At 41.8% G+C, this 22,708-nt stretch overlaps 1 protein-coding gene across 2 annotated transcripts in view; it reads right to left on the bottom strand.

The window, feature by feature from the left end:
- man2a2 (mannosidase, alpha, class 2A, member 2) overlaps positions 1–22,708 on the bottom strand; it is a 47,730-nt gene that overhangs the window by 17,217 nt on the left and 7,805 nt on the right. For both annotated transcript variants that reach the window (XM_052042672.1, XM_052042673.1), the window contains exons 2-13: positions 20,721–20,975; positions 17,627–17,771; positions 15,207–15,378; positions 14,109–14,236; positions 12,160–12,333; positions 10,793–10,979; positions 9,089–9,266; positions 8,107–8,309; positions 7,620–7,802; positions 6,900–7,014; positions 3,097–3,164; positions 522–687 (exon numbers count right to left, since the gene is read on the bottom strand). In XM_052042672.1, coding sequence (XP_051898632.1) covers positions 522–687; positions 3,097–3,164; positions 6,900–7,014; positions 7,620–7,802; positions 8,107–8,309; positions 9,089–9,266; positions 10,793–10,979; positions 12,160–12,333; positions 14,109–14,236; positions 15,207–15,378; positions 17,627–17,771; positions 20,721–20,975 — 1,974 coding nt within the window. The remainder of the gene's footprint in view (positions 1–521; positions 688–3,096; positions 3,165–6,899; positions 7,015–7,619; positions 7,803–8,106; positions 8,310–9,088; positions 9,267–10,792; positions 10,980–12,159; positions 12,334–14,108; positions 14,237–15,206; positions 15,379–17,626; positions 17,772–20,720; positions 20,976–22,708) is intronic.

The following is a 22,708-nucleotide window of genomic DNA, read 5'->3' on the forward strand; positions in this document are numbered from 1 at the left end:
TGAAAAATACCACCAGTGCTGTCCCTGAAAAACATTCCAAATTCACTGGAAGGATAGTTGAACCAACATCAGAGTTTCTCTCACTACTACATAGCCAGTAGAGGCCCTAGTTACACTCAGTTCGGTTCACTGGAATTGTTTACATTACTCATCACCAGATTCCTGTAACAGACACCATCAAGAGCTCCATCATGGGAAGAGACAAAGGAAGAGAGTCAGCATCCCCCAGTAACTCCTGGGAATCTCTGGCCACGATTGCTCAAAGTGGAGAAGGGGCATTTGTCATGGTATTTGGGAATCTCATGGCTTTGCATTGGAAGCACATCGAGGCCCTGCGTACAAAGTGGACCACCTCAGAAACTGTCCATCTACTCAGCCCTTCAGCCACCATCTGCACCATTATGTGGTGCTAAGGTCCAAATGGAAACAGTAGGAACATTTCACACAGATCATTATACTTCACTGTAAGTCTTCAACACATAAATGGATTTAAATTGCCACCGTCTCACACTCTCCACTACCTGGTATGTATCTGTTGCCATATCAGTTGGTGATTTCCACACTGCACTGATCTGTGTGGGCAGATTGCTCCCATCGATTAGTGTAACCTTGACCCGCGGTGAGGTGGTGTGAACAGAAATCACACAGAGACGCTCTTGCTCAATAGGATTGAATACAACCATGTACCTGGGTAAACATATAAACAGATTAAAGTTCCACTTAACCAACTTAAGACTCTTCACAAAAAGGCAAATTTATGATGACTGAGGAGCCCAGGATGTCCCAAAGTACTCCAGAACCAATGAAGTAAGTTTGAAGTTTAATCACTGTTATGTCTGTGGAAGGTAGCTCATCTTCAGTACACACAATAGCTCCATCATTCTTTACAAACAATTACACTACAGCCATCTTCAATATTACAGAAATGTAAAGAATGATAGCAAGAATTTCTATGGATACTTCAAAATGAAAAAAAAAGTTAAAATGTGTTGGTCCCATAGAAAGTGACTCCGGGAAATTAATAATGGAAACAGATACTCTGCATCACTCTTCACCGTGGAGGGTACAAGTAACCTCCCAGAAATAGCATAGGTCAGGAACTGGAAGGAATAAAAGAAAAGAAAGAAATTGTTGGAGCTGCACATTGATTGGTCCCCGATACTGATGGAACTCTATCCTAGGGTCTTGAAAGTGGCCAGTGGGACGGTTAATGCATGGGTTTTAATTCCTTATATTAAGGAAGGTTCCAATAGATTGGAAAATAGCAAAGACAGCAGGGGAAATTACAGGCTGCTTAACCTAAGACGTCATAGGGAAAGTATTAGAAGCTATTTTTAAATACATGGCAGGGCACTTCAGAAAATTCAAGGTAATCAAGCAGTCATCGTGGTTTTATGAAAGAGAAATCATGTTTGTCCAATTTCTTGGAGTTCCTTGAAGAAGTAACACATGCTGTGGATAAAGGGGAAACCAGTGAACATCTATACTTAGATCTCCAGAAAGCATCAAAAGTTATTGCAGAGACTAAAAGCTCTACATATGAGGGGGCATACTGGCATGGACAAAAGATCAACTAGCTAACAGGAAACAGACGGTAGACATAAATGACCTTTCCAGTTTGACAAGATGTAACAAGTGGCTGCAACACAGAGTGGTGGGCATGGGGGTTGGACCCCAATGATTTACAATTTATATAAATGACTTGGATGAAGACACTGAAGGAATAATTGCTAAATTTGCTGATGACACAAAGATAGGCAGGAAAGTACACCTTAAATAAGAAATAGAGAGAGTATAAAGGGAAATAAACAGGTTATGAGTGGGTAAATGAAGTATAATGTGGGAAAATGTCCATTTTGGCAGGTGAAATAAAAAAGCACATTATCTAAGTGGTGTAAGATTGTAGAGCTCTGAAATGCAGAGGAACCTGGGCATCCTTGCTTGTGACTCACAGAAGTCTGGAATGAAGGCACTGAAAATAATTAGGAAAGCTAACAGAATGTTTTATTGCGAGGGGAATGAAATAAAAAAGTAGCAATATTGTTCTTTTGTATAAATATGGCATTAGTGAGACCACATCTGGAGAAGTGTCCTGTATCGGTCGCATTAATTAAGGAACGGCAATGGAAGTAGTTCAGAGACTGAAACCTGGAATCAGGAGGTTGTCTTGCAAGGAAAGATTGAACAGGCTGATAGACTGACTAATTCTGATGACAGGCCACATTCTCCATAGATGGTGTGTGACCTGTCGAGTATATTCAGCATTTTCTGATGTTATTTCTGAATAAGGTAGGGATTTTTTGTTTGAAAAAAGAAAGGCTGAGGAGATGTTTAATCAAGATTTAATCATGCGAGACCTACAGAGGATGAACAGGAAGGAAGTTTCTTTATCAGAGAGGCTCATAACTACAGAATGCAGATTTAAGATCCTTGAGGGAGAGATTAGAGAAGAGGAATTTTGTTTTCAATCAAGAATAGTGCTCTGGAACTCACTATCTGAAAGAGCAGAGGAGACAGAAACTCTCATTATATTCAAAATATACTGGATGAGAACCTTAAAAGATATGGGCCAAGAACTAGAAAGTGGGATTAGTCTCAATAGTTCCTTTTTTGTGGGCATGGAAATGCTGGGCTGAGTCACCTCCTGTGCTGACTATCGATATTTCCACAGCTCTGAGCACACTGATGACACCTGCTCAAACTTCTCAGTGAATTCAGAAAAAGCACTTTACAGCAATCTAACCCTCAGGTAACAAGGAACCATCACCACCTGCACCTCTTTAGGGGCGAGAAGGAAAATAAATACAACAATAGGTTCTTTAAATTTTTGAACAGACGAATGCTAACTTATGGGTTCTCATCAATTACTGGGCCAGTATTCATCCCTCAGCCTAAAGCATGCAGATCATCTGATCATTATCACGTTTTTTTGAGAATCTGCTATTTGCACACATTGACTGCCATATCTTCCACACATTAATGGTGACTGCATCTCAAAAGTGCTTCTCTGATGTTCACTGAGATATATTAATGTCATGGAACATGCTAATACTAAAATATGCAAAACTCATTGCCTTAATTGCTGTAAATTTATACCTGGGAAGTGATTCCAGTTTTATCACCGTTTTCTCTGGTAATGAATCATGATTTTGCCGTCTGTCATCCTGAAATTAATGAAAAAAGTCATAATAATTCCTAAACAGAACAAAGCTAACATAACTCCTAGTTACTTTTAAACACTTGCTACACCACTTGTAAGCTGTGGCAGGCTGCAGCTTTGATGTGGGAGAGGGAAGAACATGTGGCACTTCCTCCTGTGGTATCTGGCCTCAGGATGGAAACTTATATAAGGCTACATCCATGAATGGGTTATGCCTTTCCCAAGAGGGAGGAGATGTAAGGCACTGATGCCAGTGATCAGACTCGCCATTCCACTTGACACACTGACTAGCTAAGACAAAAGCGAAGGGAAATTGCAGCAGAGTAGAAGACCAAGGAAAAACAACAGCTACTATCAGGTGAGTTTGACTACAGCTATGCCATTGGATTTATTGTAGTCTTTCTTGCTGGATGTGCAAAAGTGGCTGAGCTACAGGACTTGAAACAAAACAAAGTGGCAAAATAAAGTTAAATATCAGAAACAAAGGTTGATCTGCTGTTCCACCAACCCCAGTGTAGATAAGCCTGGGGATAACTCAACAGTAACCAATTCACCTGTCTCCAAAAGGACCCGAGAAGCAGAAAACATGTCTGGCCCAAGGATGGTGAAGTTAAGGGGAAAAACAAATGTAAGTGACAAGTTACAGGCTATTATTATTGACTTAGCCATAAGAATCAAACATAAAACATACAACAGTATGGCATTAGAACAGGTCCTTTGGCCCACAATGTCTGTTCTGACCATGAAACCGAATTAAACTAAACCTACCTGCCTGCTCCTGATCCATTTCTCTCGATTCCCGGCATGTTCATGTGTCTCTTAAATGCCACTATCATGTCTGCTTCCACCACCATGTTTCAGGCACCCACCAGTCTCTGTGTAAAAAAAATACCTTGCATATCTTTAAACTTTTCCCCTCTCACCTGAAAGCTATGTCCTCTAATATTTTACATTTCTACCCTGGGAGAAAAGCTCTATTTCCATTATCTATCCCTTGAATAATTTTATAAACCTCTAACAGGTCTCCTCGCAGCCTCCAACACTCCAGAAAAAACAATCCAAGTTTGTCCAACTTCTCCTTACAGCTAATAAACAAACTTCTGGATCTAGTCCAAGATTCCTTTCTTGTTTGTGCATGACGATTGGTGAGGGGAGGGTAGTAGATGTGTGCACATAGCAAGTTCTTAAAACAACAGTTTTAACCATTAGGTGATCTGCATCCATTAGGCTGAGTGATGAATATCAGCCCAGTAACTGATAAGAACCCCTAAGTTAGCATATATCTGTTCAAATATTTAAAGAACCTTTAGTTGTATTTATTTTCCTCCTCACCCCTAAAGAGGTGCATGTGGTGATGGTTCCCTGTTACCCAAGGGTAAGATTGTTGTAAAGTGCTTTTTCTGTTGGGAGTATCTAAACAGTGAATTTACGGAGTGGGTGTCAGTCAGAGGATTGAGTATAAAAATTGGGAAGTCATGTTGCAGCTGTATAAAACTTCAGCTAGTCCACATTTAGAGTATTGTGTGCAATTCTGGTCACCATGCTATAGGAAGAATGAGGCAGCTTTGGAAAGGATGCAGAACAGATTCACCTGAACCTTGCCTGAATTAGAGAGTATTAGCTGCAAGGAGAGATTGAACAAACTTGGATTGTTTTCTCAGCAGCGTCGGAGGCTGAGGGGTGACCTGATGGAAGTATATAAAATTATGCAAGGCATAGGTAAGGTAGATAGTCAGAGCTTTTCTCCCAGCGTGGAAATGTCAAATATGAGAGGGCACAGGTTTAAAGGAGCTTTGCAAGGCAAGTTTTGTTGCACAAAGACTGGTAGGTGGCTGGAATGTGCTGGCTGGGGTGGTGGCAGAAGCAGATACAATATCAATATTTAAGAGGCATTTAGACAGATGCACAAACAGGCAGGGAATAGAGGGACACGGACCATGTGCAAGGCAAATGGGATTAGTTAGCTTGGCGTCATGGTTGGTGCGGACCTGGTGGGATGAAGGGCCTATTCCTGTGCTGTACTGTTCTACGTGGGCCTTCAAGTGGTAATCAAAGGATGGTAAATCCTCGTTGACTCTTTCTCCTCCTGAGCCAATTGGAACACCTCCTCAGGTGTAATCTATGCAGAACAAGATCTTCAATATACACATGGCACAGTTACAATTGAGCCAAAGAGAGTGTACATTTTCCATTTGGAGACTCTCTCAGGGTTAAATGCTCTCTCAAAATTGTATAGGAGTAGCCCTTCCAATCAGCTCCAGCAGAATTCACTTACCACATGGAGAAAAATGTGCAGTAGAGCTCTGCGATGACAGCATTATGAGGTATTGAAACAAGAGCCAAAACTGGAATCTGAAGAGCACTTACAGCTACCTTAACCACCAGATGTAATTTCTACTTCAAGGGTATTATGACCAGCAGGAATTTTAATTGTGCTTAATTTTCTTCCCTCAGAGATCTGCCATTCTTGTTACCAGTTTAGTTACACTGCACACATTTTATGGCAAGTACTTCATTCTTGGGTAACAAGACCAAAACTGCATATCATCACTCCAGGTAAGGTCTTACAAAACTGCAACAGGACTTCTTTACTGCTGTAAGCAAGCCCTCTTATAATAAATGCTACCTACTTGATCACTTCCTGCAACTGCATGTTGTTCTCAATGACTTGTGACAGTTGCTTTGAACAATCTCTCACCATTCAACAGATATTCTGCTTTTCTGTTCTGTGCAAAGTGGATGACCTCTCAATTTTCCACATTATATTCCATCTGCCAGGTTTTCTCATGCTCACTCAGTCTGTCAGTATCCTCTTTAAGCCTCTTCACATCCTCCAGTGTGCTCCACAATCCTGCCCAGATTAATACCATTAGCAAAACTGGAAATATGACATTTCTTCCCCTCAGCCAAATCATTGATATAAATCAGGGCTAACTAGGGCCCCAGAACCAATACCAACAGTGCCCATTAGTCACAGCCTGTCAACCTGAAACAACTCTTTATTCCCACTATTTGCTTTCTACCCAATGACCAATCATCATTCCATGTCAGTACCTTACCTACCAACTCCATGTGCTCTAACTAACCTCCTATGGGCCTTATTCCGGAAATCCAAATACACCACATCCAGAGATTGGGTCCCCTTATCTATTCTACCAGTCACATCCTCAAAGAACTCAACATATTAGTCAAACATGACCCTTCTTTGCAAACTCCATAACAAATCTGCTCAAACCTTTTGTTCCCTTCAAGGCTTTTCCGTAATTCTATCCTTCATTGTAAATTCCTGCATCTTCCCTACCACTGATATTAGGCTGACAGGTTGGCAGTTCGACGTTTTCTCCCTCCCTTCTTTAAATAGTGGGGCTATACTAACATCATTATAATTAGTAGGCACTCAGTGAGGCACACTAAGTGGAATACCAGTGCAGCTCAACCCTCCGACACTGGGGATTAACTCAATGACTCTCTGAACCAAATTCACAAAACAGCTCAGTATTTGAGACACAATCTAACAGAGGCAGAGCCAATCCCTCTGATGAGAACGGCCTTGTACTTGGCATCACTTATAAGTCAGTTTTGTACTAACCTGCACCAAATTTCTGAATCTAATGCTCAGTTTTGGGATACTGCACTCAGCCTGTAATAGGATAAGAAATAGCCTGTACCTCAGAATAACTCAGATACTCAGTTTTGTTTTCTAAAGGGATATATTCCAAATATCACAGGTTTAATTTACCAGCTGTAGGAAAAGGGAAGATTCATCGTATTTGTAGTCATTTTTGCTCTGAAGTACCAAGAAGTGGGCTGCATTAATTATCACCCGTTTCAAATTCATAAGGGAGTGAAAGAGCCTGAAAAGGAAGAACACCCATGTTTAGACAACAGTCCATCAAACCTCGGCAAAAAGCCTTGCATTTACACAGCATACCAGCATACAAGTATCCAGTAGCTCTTCAAATCATTGGTAAATCTGATGTCTCTGTACTGACCCAGCACTTCCCCAAGTGTTCTCTAAAAGCCTCAGGTTTGGCATTAAGGGTGGGAAGTTTATATAACATCCTGAGTTAACTTGGCAAGTGTAAACTGCTACAATAAGACTTCATAGGTTTTCATAAACAAGGCCAACTACTCTACAGATCAACAACACGAACAATTATACACTTTGGTGTTTATTTCTGTAACAGCAGACCACATCCCTTACAAATAACAATTTTATGAAAGTAAAAGCAAGCTGAGAGGATTAATCACTAATGATGCCCTTTGTCCATATTCCACTTCATGGTTCCCAAACCTTGGCTCTTGCCAACCTGACCACATATGCCTCATGTCAAACTGATAAAAACCATGTGTGTATGTGGACTTTAGGTTTACAGTAGAGTGATGGGCTTCCAAACTATTATCACAAACTATCCTGGGAATTTTAGTCTCATTAAAAGAAGCTCCTTGCAGCATGTACCTGAGCCCGTAGTCAACAACCACTACTTCTTTTGAGGTGCCAGTAATAGCGTCGTGATGCTGGAACAGGCCTATGTTTTGCCGAGCTTCAGTTAAGAAGCGATAATCAGAAACGAGGTATCGAATGTCCACACCAGAGTGCCGAGCGTGACTCAGGGCCAAGCTGTAGAGGATCTCAGCTGCTCTGCAATAAAACCACACCGTTTACAAAAGGCTGACGCAAGTTATTTACCAAAAATATTCTCACACACTATGTTATCAAAAATTTACTGGTAGGAGTCATTCAGTTCAATACTCCTGCCCAAATTTATATGCTGTCGCTCATTAAAAATAAAGTTTGACTTTCTGTAATTCTCACTGTTACTCTCCCTAATCCATTTGTTTTCTCTTTCTTGCTCTTTAACATCCATTCTTATTCCTTTTCATTAAAGCAATATGAAAGCTCCAAGAGCAGAAGTGCTTGCAACTGCCAAGTGGAGGATTCTTACCTGAGGTGTGATTCCAGCACTCGATCCAGATTCTTATAGAAAGGTCTTGAAGTAAAATATCCACTCCAATAATGGTCCTCACGATCGGCATACGTGAAGAAGTCACCACTGAGGACTGGGTAGGATGGAGGCTTGCTGCCAGGGCTGACACCATTCTTCTTGTAAACTGCATCAAAGTATTCAGACAGGGTCCCAAACTGTATCTGTAAATCAACAACAGACATTCAGGACACCAAGTGAGCACATTATGTCTTCCTCTCTGATGAAAAACATAATGATGCTGGAGGGACTCAGCAGGCCAGGCAGTATCTATGGAGAAAAGCAGGCGGTCAACATTTCAGGTCAATACCCTTCTTCAGGATTTCTTGAGTTCTGAAGAAGGGTCCTGACCTGAAACGTTGACCACCTGCTTTTCTCCACGGATGCTGCCTGGCCTGCTGAGTTCCTCCAGCATCACTGTGTTTTTCATCTCGATTCCAGCATCTGCAGTCCTTTGTTTCTCTCTGTCTTTCTCTCTGAAGCTTTCCTTCCTAATTTTCCCCAATCTTCCAAACAGACTTCCAACTTCAATATACTTCCACAGGGGCCCTCCAAAGTCAAAGCTGAGTTTATTGCCATATGCACAAGTCCATGTATGCACAGGTGCAATGAAAAACTTACTTGCAGCAGCATCACAGGCACTTTTCCCAGAGACCACAATTTATCCATGAATCTTGCAGACCATGCAATAGTGGATATTGGCCAAGTCCAATTTGACCCCATTCAGTGCCATGTGCTCCCAGCTTTCTTCAACAGCAGCAACTGGAAGACAGAATCCCAGCAATTCCTCCTCAGCTAACCCAGAGACACCACAACCAACTACTACTCTGGCTTAACGCAGCTAGTGGATCAGAAATCTTCCAGGTTGGTATAGCTCAGAGCTAGAGACTTTAGAAATGAACCAATGGGATCTGGAAACTTGCCCTCAACACAGAGCACTTACTTGCACATGAAGCTCTGGGTGAGAGTTCATGTAGTTGAAAAGTTTCTCATAATTCTGGAACTGCTGGTCCCACTCCAGAGCTTTGTCATAACGGAAGTCATCTCCAAGTGGAATCAGAACAACTTTGCTTTTGTACAGCTTGGACTTTTTCCGGTATTGATCCAATAGTAAGTTTGCCCTGAGCGAAGAGAAAAAGATCTGGTGAAATAGAATCAAATAGCTGTGAAGGAAAATCAAGAATGTGTGTCAGTAGTAATAAACAAATTAGGTTATAATCAATCAATCAATTTCCTTAAGAAATGGAAATTTGCCATCTGAGTAGCAGCAGACAATAATAAAAGCTGGGGTATCAAAATGAATATAAAATCTTGCTAAATAAATCAATAAAGTCAATTATATTGCACATATTTCTTGTCAATTTTTCCCAATATAAATTCTTATGTCTAAGTTTATAACGTCAAGCTGTAATTAAACTCTTCTGCTCACAGAGGTGTCAATAATCGCACCAAATGTCAGGACCAGGTAAACAAGCTTAACCCATTTAAGATTGGCAGATTCCAATATGAATGTGAATACATAATTTAATAATGGAAAGATATACAAATAAATGTAAAATTGCATGTCAATCACACTGTTCCATGACCTTCCCAGTTCCAGCCACCAGTTTTCAAAACCTTCACACTTGAATTTGTGCCGTGCAGCATCCTAATCAACCTTAGTTCCATCCTCTCTCAAGTTTCAACAGCCGATACTTCAGAGCCAAATATTGCACAGCACAAGACTACACCAATCTTGATTCCATCTGTTCAGACTTGAGAGATGGTCGTTTACCATGTGGAGCACAACATGAAAACAAAACTATCAACACAAAAGATAGGTTGCAGTACAGATAGACCCAGATCTGGCTGTTCTCTGCAACGTTAATTGATTTCAACTCGGACAGTAAAGCTTTACTCCTGGATTCAATGACTCAGGGTAGCATCAGGGCAACCTCACAAAGATAATCTGACCACCATCAATTTAAAACCTACTCGAGCACTTCTGATTTTATTTTCCACTGGAGGCGCTGGCACAACAGTGGAATAAAGTGACTTGCTATGCTAGGAGGACGTGCAGCAAGTCATCCTGACCTGGATAAAGAGCACAGCTGGCTGTCAAAGTACGGTCCACCTGACCCCAAATGACCAACACAAATAGTTGGGTCTCATTGAGTGAAGGGCAGGTATCCAGGCTCTACTCAGGGTTTCACTAGTCGTTCTCAGACGACAACTGAGAGCTTGGCACAAGGTAATTTACAAGGAAGACTTTTGCATTCAGTTAAGAATTCAACATCACTCCTTCATGGTGTCCAACCAGACCATGAATAACTGCTTGGACATTTCCTACCACCCTCCCTGCTGCTAAGAACTCCTTTCAAGAAGTTAATCATGTGAAGGACAATGGGGTATCACCAAATACATGAGATTTTCAAGAACAGAACACATTTCAAACACACTCAAATTCAAAAGGAAGCAAGTACTCCCATGGTGATGACTACACAAGGTAGATACAGGAAGATTACTTCACCAAGACTCAACAGTAATCCAAGTCAGAATTGACATTGACAGCCATGAATAGAGAGCGAATACAAATGAAGTTAGATTGAAACACACAATTATGCGAGTTATCACAGAGCCCACAGCAGTCCAAGAGATCAGCTCCTACCTCTCTGCCACATTGGCATCATTTATCACTTTAGGTGGGACTTTCCAAGGACAGCTGATGCGTCCTCCAGGGAGGCGCCTGAAGTCAAACTGGCAGCAGATTTTGGGGTCAGGCCCACAGGTGTGAGGAATGTCATAACTGTAGAAAGGCATCAGTTGACACATGATATCTGTGCTCGAGTCAGTATCTAGAAAAAACATGGCGGGAGGAAGCAAAATGTTTAGTTTCGTCATAAAATTAATTTTTAATTTATGGAATTTTTTCCACTCCCTCAAATTGTGTGAACTGAAACAAACAAAATAAAAAAGACATTGGAAACATCTTCTTTCATATACAAAGGAATTACGGCACATTTCCACCAATTATGTCCTTTCTCCCTGGTCTAGTCCCTTCCCACTCACATCCATGACACGTGGGATGGCCTCCACCACTTCAACAGATTCCATTTCTTTCGTCCCAACTGGTTCACTTTCACCATAGACATATCATCTCTCTACACCTCTATCCCACATCAGGAGGGTCTAAGGAAGGCCCAACTATCCCCACCAACCACTCCCCACCTTATGGCACCTTCCCATGCAACCATAGGAGATGCAACGCCTGTCCTTTCATCTCTTGTCTCCCACCATCTAGGGACCCAAACAGTCTTTCTAGATGAAGTAGCAATTCACTCGCACTTCTTCCAATCTGATCTGCTACATCTTCTGTTCACAATGACAGATGCAGATTGGGTGACTGCTTTGCAATAACCTGCATTTAGTCTGCAGGAGTGATGCTGAGCTTCTGGCTGCCTGCCACTTAAGTTCCGTCCACTCCTCTGACCTATCTGTCTGTGGCCTTCTTCACTATTACAACAAGACTGAATGCAAGCTTGAGGAACAGTACCTCACCTTCTTATGTTGCAGCCTTCCATACTCAATACCAAATTCTTCAACTTTTTTTTCTGTGTTCAATTCTGTCAGAATTGCTATTTCTGCCTGTCATTATTTTGGTTTAGTTTCTCTTCTTCTACAAGAACGGTTGGGCCTGTTGGGCATGTCCACAAGCCTTGTAGTTAACGACACATTACACAGACAAAGAAGCACAATGCACCTCTAACTGCTACATTAAGTCATATGGTCTCGCCTTATCGGAGTTATTCCCTTTCTCCCCCATGTTCTCTCCTACTGAATATTAATTTGTTTCTCTCTTTCCCAGTTCTGACAAAGGATCTCAGACTTGAAAACATTAACTGTTTCTCCTTCCACAGATGCTGCCTGGTCGACTGAGTTTTTCTTTAGCAATTTCCGTTTTTACTCCAGGATATGTGCATTTATTTCTGGTATTTCCAATTCACAAGAGTTCTTTGCAGAGCTGCTTTCACCTACCCCAGGTCTGTCTCCACATGAATTCCAGATTTTTGGTGGCTGCAAAGTGTTTTTTGATGGAATAATGCACCCTCTGGATGAGCATACTGGTCAAGTTGGAGCGTTTCAGCAGATAGGACATGGTTGAGCTGTGTCCAAAAGGATCGATTGCCCATCCTGATTTTGGGATCACTCCTACGAATACAAAATATAGGAGCTCACATCAGCATATACATCAAATCAATGACGGTAAATATCATATTGAAGAACCACAGCCTATACAGAAACTAGTAATAGTTCATTCCATGTCCATGAGATGCATATAATATCACCAACAAAGTTTTAGCACTCCCAAATAGAATGCGTTTAAGGTAAAAGTCCAGCTTCAATCTATGGCAATGGAAGTGTGGATTTCAAAAGGTACTTTAAAAATCAGTCACCTCCTCTGCTCCAACTCCCACCAGTACAAACGAGCTCATTCCTCTGCTGCAGGTGCTCACCAAGGTTCTAACAATTTCAACTACCATTGTTCACATGAACAGCAGAAACGAGTGGAGATGAGCAATTTTACTCTGTGCTTTTAGTTCCTCAACAAAAAATGAAAAAAACGTTGACACAACATTTTGCACATCCCACTTACAGCCACAGAAATACTTTTCAACTGCAACTATTGGATATGCAGAGGCCATTTTGTGCATTGCAAGCTCCCAGAAAAAGCAATTTGATACAATCAGCTAATCAGTTTGCTTGATGTCGACTGAGGGATAAATATTGTCTAGGATAAATATTGCCTAGAACACCAGAGACAGATCCCTGGCTCTTCTTCAGAACTGTGCAATGGGACCCTTAGTGTCCAGCTCAAGAATGTAGATGTGGTCTCAATTTAACATTTCATCTGAAAGACAACACCTCCAATGGTTATAAGTAGCAATCTCATAGGTGAGATTGCTAACTGCTGTGCCAAAACTGGCACTTTAAGGGAACCTTGGTGATCCAATGGGTCAGACAGCCACACTGTAATACTCCAGCCTGATCTGCAAAGTTCTCACAAGAAAGGATAGGAACCAGGGGTCACTGCAAAAAAGATATCCTGAACTGGCAATATTTTGTTTTCATTTGTAGGATAAGGGCATTCACACTTACTGGCCATTCCTCATTGTTCTTGAGATGGTGGTGATGAACTACCTTCTTGAATTGCTGTAATCTACGTGGTGAAGGTGCTCCCATAATATTGCTGGATAGGGAGCACCAGGAATTCATAACCTCAATAAGGAACAGCAATGCTTTGCCAAGTCATAACAGTCTGCAACTTAAAGAGGGACGTACAGATGGTCGTGTTTAAAGTGAGCTTGTTGCCCTTGTCCTTTTTGGTGGGAGATGTTGCCAAAGTAGCCTTGGTAAGTAATTGCAGTGTGCTCTGTAGATGGTATATTGTACCCATGATGAAATGGTAGATGAAATGAATCTTTCAGATGGAGCTTAGGAAACTAAACACAGAAAACTGTTCATCCAGACAACAGAGTATTGCCTCATCCTCCAAAGATACAAAGTGCAATTGGCAATTTTGCAAAGTGATCAAATGTTGTGCAGGGAATATTACACCGTCTCCAACCCTTGCAGTCTGTGCCTGAGAATGTTTGATGAGACAGTAGGAGAAGATTTACTCTGTATCTAACCCACGCTGACCCTGTCTGTGTTTGATGAAACGGCTTAAAAAGAACTATACTCTGTATCTAACCTGTGCTGCCCTATACTGGAAGATATATGATGTGGCACTGCGGAAGGAACTTCACTATATGTGAATAGAAAATATCTTTCTATAAAAAATTTGCAATTAACAACGGGAACATTTGTTTCAGTGTCAATATTCTGCACTTTGGCAAGAAAAAATAATCCACACCTCAACATAATCCTCAGATCCTTAACGTATCTGTGCATCAACTTCATGGTTTGTCAACGTAGATAGTTACCAATATTTTTCTCCAGCCACTGATGTCCTTCGATTAGCTGATCAACCATTGCAAAGTAGTGGGAGTTAGCTTCATCTGTCATTACCCAGCCTCCAGTCACAAACTCCAACTGACCATTAGCTGCCAGCCTGGAAACCAAAACAAACATTGAGGAAAATGGCAATAAATCATATACCACACAAAGTCAACTGAAAGAATGATGCACAAAACAAGAGACATGAACAAATGCCTCCCTACACTGAAGTTATCGATGCATCACGGCTTGGTACGGCTACTGCTCTGCCCAGGACCACAAGAAACCGCAGAGAGTTGTGGACACAGCCCAGTGCATCACTGAAACCAGCCTCCCCTCCATGGACTCTGTCTATACCTCTCCTGCCTTGGTGAAGCAGCCAGCATAATCAAAGACCCCACCCACCCAGGTCATTCTTTCTTCTCCCCTCTCCCATCAGACAGAAGATACAGGAGCCTGAGGGCACATACCACCAAGCTCAAGGACAGCTTCTATCCCACGGTGATAAGACTTTTGAACAGTTCCCTTATACGATGAGATGGACTCTTGACCTCACAATCTACCTTGTTTGACTTTGCACCTTGTCTACCTGCAATGCACTTCTCTGTAGCTGTGACACTTTATTCTGTTATTGTTTTTACCCTGTACTACCTCAATGCACTGTGGTAATGAATTGATCTGTATGAGCGGTATGCGGGACAAGTTTTTCACTGTACCTCGGTACAAGTGACAATAATAAACCAATACCAACACCAATACCAAATGAAACATCATCAACATCTGACAATTGATTCAGAATTAATTCTGGCTATAATTGGTTCCTGGCAAAGGACCAATTGGCAATTGTTGTGAGGTGAGGATATACTGAAAGATCTGATCAGTCTTTAGCCATTTTGCCCAGAATGGCCACATTGACAATGAGAAGTCAGAAAGGCTGACCCATAATGTCTCTGTTGATCGACAGCCTGTCTTGGTTTGATGACTGACTACAGATCAAGACAGTAACTGAGACTGGGATTGGGAACTGTGCACCTGCCCAACACAAGACAATGCTTTCACAAGAGAAAATTCCTGTCCCTGCATACCGACGGACAGCTGCCCTTTTCTGAGTATCAATGTTGTCCCACCACTTGGAGAAAAAGGAGATCTCTGCCCAAATAAAGCGGCGCTTTGGGTCCTCCTGGAGCTTCAGCAGCATGTTGTTCAGGATGTGCTGCGTCTGGTCAAAGTAATATTTGTCAAATGTCTTAATCCATCCTGCAGAACAGAAACAGATTACAACTATGAGGATCCAAATGTGTAGAATATTTTCTCACATCTCTCAGAAACAAGTGGAAGTCATTAAAATAAGGGAGTCATGCAGAAATACAGCTATTGCAGCCCTGTGGGTATGTGAAGGTCACAATCTATGGCAAGATCACACAAACAGCAATCAGATAAACAACACAAATCTGCTGTGCTGATTTACACTTCAATACTGGACTGAATGTTAGAAGTCAGTGCCTTTTAACCACCCCAACCTCACAACCATTAATGCCCAGCAGAACCAATAACACAACATAAGAAATAGGAGGAGTAGTAGGCCATTTGGCCCGTCGAGACTGCTCCGCCATGGACTCAGATCCACCTACCTGCCTTTTCCCCATAACCCTTAATTCTCCTACTATGCAAAAATGTATCGAACTGTGTCTTAAGTATATTTAATGAGGTAGCCTCCACTGCTTCCCTGGGCAGAGAATTCCACAGATTCACTACTCTCTGGGAAAAGCAGTATCTCCTCATCTCCATCCTAAATCTATGCCCCTGAATCTTGAGGCTATGTCCCCTAGTTCTAGTCTCACTTACCGGTGGAAAATACCTTCCTGCCTCTATCTTATCTATCCCTTTCATAATTTCTATAATGTTTCTATAAGATCCCCTCTCGTGCTTCTGAATTCCAGCAAGTATAGTCCCAGGCGACTCTCTCTCTCCTCACAGGCTAACCCCCTCATCTCCAGAATCAACCTTGTAAACCTCCTCTGCACCGCCTCCAAAGCCAATATAGCTTTCCTCAAGTAAGGAGACCAAAACTGCACGCAGTATTCCAGGTGTGGCGTCACCAGCACCGTGTACAGATGCAGCATAACCTCCCTGCTCTTAAATTCAATCCCTGGCAATGAAGGCCAACATTCCATTTGCCTTCTTGATAACCCGTTGTACCTGCAAACCAATCTTTTGTGATTCATGCACAAGCACTCCCAAGTCCCTCTGTGCAACAGCATGCTGCAATCTTTCACCATTTAGATAATCTGATCTTCTTCCAAAGTGGATGACTTCACATTTACCAGCATTGTACTCCATCTGCCAAACCCTTGCCAACCCACTTAACCCATCTATATCTCTCTGCAGACCCTCCGTATCCTCTGCACAATTTGCTTTTCCACTCAATGTAGTGTCATCAGCAAACTTAGATACGCTACACTCGGTCCCCTCTTCCAAATCGTTAATGGTTATCATGAACAGTTGTGGGTCCAGCACTGACCCCTGCAGCACCCCTCTCACCACTGATTGCTAACCAGAGAAACACCCATTTATTCCAACTCTCTGCATTCTATTGATTAACCAATCCTCTATCCATGCTAATGCATTACCAACTCCATGCCTCCTTATCTTATGGATGTCTTATATGCGGCACCTTATTGAATGCCTTCTGGAAATCCAAGTATACAACATCCACCTGTTCCCCTCTATCCACTGCACCCGCTATATCCTCAAAGAACTCCAGTAAGTTTGTCAAACAGGACCTGCCCTTCCTGAATCCATGCTGTGTCTGCCTGATGGAACCACTTCTATCAAGATGTCTCGCCATTTCTTCCTTAATAAAAGCTTCAAGCATTTTCCCGACTACAGACATTAAGCTAACTGGCCTATAGTTACCCGCCTTTTCCCTACATCCTTTTTTAAACAGTAGCATGACATTCGCTGTCTTCCAATCCACCAGGACCTGCCCAGAATCCAGAGAATTTTGGTAAGATATTATAAACGCCTCTACTATAACTTCTGCCATTTCTTTCAGTACCCTGGGATGCATCCCATCAGGACCAGGAGACTTGTCTACCTTTAGACCCACTAGTTTGCTCATCACTACCTCTTTCACGACAGCAATTGTATCAAGGTCCTCACCTCCCATGGCATCCATAATATCTCTTTGGCATGTTAGATGTGTCCTCCACTGTGAAGACTGACACTAAATAGTCGTTCAAAGCCTCAGCCATTTCTGCAGTACCCAATATTGTTCTTAGCAGCTCAACAGAGGGATTTTACAACTGCACTGGAGCTTTAGTCACAATCTAAACATTTAGGGATCATGTCAAGGATGTAACCAATTACTCTGGCCAAAACGACACCATTTTTATAAAGCCACCAGCAATTTTCTAATATACAGCTACACACAAAAACAAAACCATTATTATTTCATTGTAAAATAAATTTGAGATGACTCCGGAAATCAACGTGTTCCTCTCACCTGGATCATTGTGGGAATGGGGCACCACAAACACCTGTAATGGTTCATTGTCCCACTCTTGCCGATTATAGGTGATCTCGAAGCCCTGCTTCCAAGCACCGCCATCCACATTATCAAACTTCAGGACCGAATAAACATCCAGCATCTATCAGACAAAAAAGGCATGTACCAAGACTGCACCACAACCTGAAATTACAATTCGACAGTGAGCAACTGGTCAGTGACTCAAGACACTTGCGGGAAGTCAGAGAAACATGGTAGGAGTCGCATGGCGCAGCCCCAAATTCTCAGGCAGAACACAGGTGACCGCAGGTTTCTGTATCCCTTCAGCTATGACCTTACTGAATGACAGAGCAGGCTCAACGGCCCAGATGGCCTATTCCTACTCCTGTTTCTTATGTTATTGTCTTCATTTACCCATGCCCCAAGCATGCTCCAGGATCTGGTCCCTGACTGAAGACTTTAATTCCAAGTATCAGCATGGATTACATGTCCTTTGTCTGTGGCAAGCTTGGCTTCAATTGCTTTACTTTTAATTTTAAGTTTGCCCCTTGAGACAACTTGATTCAGAACACGGAGCAACGTCCAGAAGGCAACACCAGCAGCAATTTAAAATGGAAGTCTCACGTAGTTCTGAGGACTCTGCTTCCCAAAGGACATTTTCATGGTACGCTGAGTGTTACTTTAATCTCGTACGCCCTTAATGAATAAATCACATATGCTCAATCCCATGAGAAAATATTTGACATGAAAACAACCGACCCTTCAGCATTAGAACCATTTCAGGTGCAGAACCACAGCGACGTTGGTTCAGAAAATTTATAGAGTTGTTATAATACTGGAAGCTGCTTTTCAACCTATCGATTCAATGACAGCTCCCAGTAGAGGAATCCCATCAGTTCCATTCCTTCGCTATTTCATCAAAGCCCCTGGAAATTTAGAAGCCCAGTGCATATGGTGAATTTGCGGTATTGATTGCAATTATTTCAGATGTTCTGTTTAATTGAGACCAAGCACCAACCCATGTGGCATCCCACTAGTCACAGCCTGTAAACCCAAGAAAGACTATGGATTCCTACACTTTATTTCTTGTCTGATAACCAACTCTCAATCCAAGCTGGTACATTACCCCCAATTCCATGTGCTCAGACCTTGTTCACCAACCTCCTGGTGGGATCTTCACAAAAGCTTTCTGAAAATCCACTGGTTCCCCCTCACCTCCTCTACTGGATATATCCTCAAAGAACTCCAACAGATCAGTCAAACACAAATGCCCTGCTGTAAGTCGATGTTGACTATGCTCAGGCACATAATTTTAAGTATCTTGGTACCACATCCATTATAATAGACTCCAGCATTTAATGCTGTCTTTAATTTCTTCTGCATCTCATAGTTGGACCACTTTTCCTGCTTTGTTTTTGTGCCTTAAAGGAATGTACATTGATTGCAAATCATGTAATAGTTCTTTAACTGCTTGTCCATTCTCATGCTGTTTAGTACACTTTACCAAACAGCAAACTATTTCTACATCACTTCCAGGTGGTAGTCTCCTAAAATTACCCTTTTCTACACTTGTACCTATTTACTAAAGTATCTCAGCAATCAAACAAGTCACTTGGGCATCTTACTGCCATGCTGATACTGGTATGGGTCTGAATCATTACAAAACAGATGTATAAAAACAGCTCATCTAAATAGAAAGAACTGACAATCCCTCCAACACAAATCTAATGGCTATCGCTCCTGTTAAATAAATGTTCTTGGATCGTGGATGACACCAGAAAGACTATGTTTATCGTTAATCTGAGGAAGCGGTGGTGGAAAGGGGATGGCTCCCTTATTCTCTACAGCCCTTGTGCACGCAGTGCCACCACACAAGTGCTGAGGAGAATATGTCGAAGTATTGCCTCAGGGAGGATGAATCACTGTCGACATACAAAGCAGCAGAATGTATGACCTTGGCTTCAGAGGAGGGGTGGGGAGCGTGGAGAGCGTGATGCTCTCACAATATCCCTGTTGCTGTCTTTCTGAGTGATAGAGGTCACAGGGTAGAGAAGTGCTTTATTGATCGCATGGTGTTTGCCTGCATTAGCATACTTGCAGGTCAACCACACACTAATCAATGATTGAGGAACATCAGCCTGAAATTAATCCTCCACTGATTTGAACCAGTGTCTGATGTGATTTGAATTTGCATCTATAATTTGCCCTTTTTTTCTTCCATTTACCATCTATCTTCATAGCTGCCTCTTTCTTAGGAAATCCCACATTTCTCCCCAGATAATTCAATCCTTTGAAATTAGGAATCACTGAACTGTTTCCAATGCCAGAGCATTAGGCACCGGGACTGCTCAATGATGTGGTGGCTTTATTTCTGAACAACCATTATGCTGTTGTGTTGTGCTGTGGGCACTGAGAGAACAGGAACCATCAGAGGTGGAAGGCAGGCTAACATTTAAAGTAGTTGATTTTTACCACTATTGGTTTTCAAAGGTAATGGGAAACCTTTTGTAGCCCTCCTAATGAGAACAAATTTGCATTGATGTAGCAGCTTTCACATCTTCAAAGTGCCTTGTGACTAATGCACCGGTTTTGAAATTGTGCCACTTACAGATAATACAACTGCAAACACTTACAAACAGCATTAATAATCTGTCTTGATAAGGAATAAATATTGGCCAGGAAAATATGATTTTATTCTTCAAATTGTGCCATGAGGGCTTCATGTGTGCTTTGAGAGGCAGACAACACTTAATTTTATGTCTCATTTGCAAGGTGACTCTATGGTGACGCAGCACTTACAGTGCTGCACTCGAACATTTACCTAAATTACATCATCAAATCCTTGAGTAAGTAATAATGATGGGGGAGGAGGGTGCAGAATCAAAAACGATTATCAAACTGGATAAAATTGCAGTCACACTGAAAGCTGTTTGTTCCAAATTAATCCGATCTTCTCTACCTGCCAATCAGAGTCTTACAATCTCGTCAACAAAGCTTTAGATAAAGGAGAGTGTTATTGATCCACACGGATTAGAAACAGATACAACCCAGCAGAAGTATGTCGGATTAACATTTGATCAGGTTTCCCTACCTGCAGGTCTGTTTTTTGTTCTTTATTCCCAAGGGCAAATTGGCAATCTTGTGGAAACACCGAGAGGAAGGTTTGGTGATTGTCAGTTGGTAAAATCCAGGAGCCATTCGCTTGGAAGGTGAGCAGGCCTGGATGAGCATCTGCATTCTCAGTGAGCTCCAGCACAGAATCCTTGATGTGGCTGATTATTTGGTGATTTTCCTCCAAAAGCTGCTCCAACTGCTCAATGCGATTTTGGAGCACCGAGATCTGGTTCTATATTGGGGAAACAAAGGAGAATGTGGACAATGTTACGTTGTGGATCCAGAGCACAGCAAATTTCACTGTTTTTAAAGTTGCTGTCATTTAGATGATAAAAACACTGTACACTTGCCCAACATTCCCCCGATAACCTTCAACAACCATTCCTTCAAGATGCTGAGGACCTGCTCAGAGTAATGTGAAGGTCACATACTCATATATGTCTGTGTATCATTTTCCAATAGGGAATGCAGAACTCTACATAAGCCAAATCCATACACGATCGAATTACTAAACTAAGATTAGATCAGATCAATCGTTTAATAAGTATTTCATCCTCAATAAGGTACTAGAATTTGTTATTAATGGAAAAACAACCTTTTAAAAAGAATAAAGCCAATTACCTGTCTTCTTTCTGATCTGTCACCTGAAATTTACAAGGATAACAATTAAACTCCAACCTGAGACTCTGCTTATTTGACACCAATTAAACTTTGTATCCTTTTTGTGAACACTGACATCCTCAAAAATCCAAGCTCACAAGCCTCTATTCCCTCCACTAACACTCCACCACCAACACCAGCTCAACAATAAATTTATTTTGTCTTTTTCCCTCCCCCAAAATAAGTATTCTTCCATCTCATCCCCTCCTGATTTCATGAATGCAGCAAGGCTCTCAAATTTAGCTTCCCTAGCCTCATAAATGATCAGCATTGTGTTCAATTCTGGGCACTCTGTTTTCCAGAAGTTCAGAATCAGAATTATTAACACTGACTTATATGGTGTGAAATGTGTTGTTTTGCGGCAGCAGTACAGTGCAAAGACATAAAATCTATAAATTACATAAGTAAATAAATAGTGCAAAATAAAATAACAAGGCAGTGTTCATGGACTGTTCAGAAAGCTGATAGCAGTGGGGAAGAAGCGGTTCCTGAATTGTTGAGTGTAGGTCTACGGGCTCCTTCCTGTACCTCCTCCCTGATGGCAGTAATGAGAAAAGGGCACGTGAGGGTTCTTAGCGACGTATGCCACCTTCTTGAGGCACTGCCTCTTGAAGATGTTCTCGACGGTGGGGAGGGTTGTCTTCGTGGTGGAGCCGGTTGAGCCTACAACCCTCTGTAGCCTCTTGCGATCCTGTGCATTGGAGGTTCCATACCGGGCTGTGATACAACCAGTCAGAATGCTGTATCAGTCAGATGTGAAGGCTTTAGGGAAGGTCCAGAAGAGATTCACAAGAATGATCTACAAATGAGGGACTTCGGTTACATGAACAGACTGGGGAAGCTGTGGGGGCGAAGGAGGGGGTATCGTTAGAGCAGACAGTGTTAAGGGATATTTGAAAGAAATATCCAAAGCCTAGGAAAGGTCCAGACAAGGCAAGTAAAGAGAAAATGACGTCAAGAGTAAAAAGAAGAATTTAGAACCAGATGATTTAGACTTGACATTGGCAAAGGAACCAAATAACATGAGCGAAAAAAGTCCTTTTCTTTAATGCATCAAGTTGTTGTGATTTAAAGCTCATTGCCTCAATGAGGGTGGAAGCATTTTCAATCACAGCTTTCACAAAGGTAATGGATAAATACTGCGGGGCTTAAGGGGAAGAACCAGAGTACGAGACAAACTGGATTGGCCTTACAAAGAAAAACACAAGGTCAATGTGCCAAATGGCCTTCTCCTATGCTCGAACAATTTGCTAATATTCTATCAAGGCTCTCATCTTCTTTCTTTCAGAAGACTTTTTTTGTCTC

Source organism: Pristis pectinata, chromosome 32 (assembly GCF_009764475.1).
Source record: "Pristis pectinata isolate sPriPec2 chromosome 32, sPriPec2.1.pri, whole genome shotgun sequence".
Lineage (NCBI taxonomy): Eukaryota > Metazoa > Chordata > Chondrichthyes > Rhinopristiformes > Pristidae > Pristis > Pristis pectinata.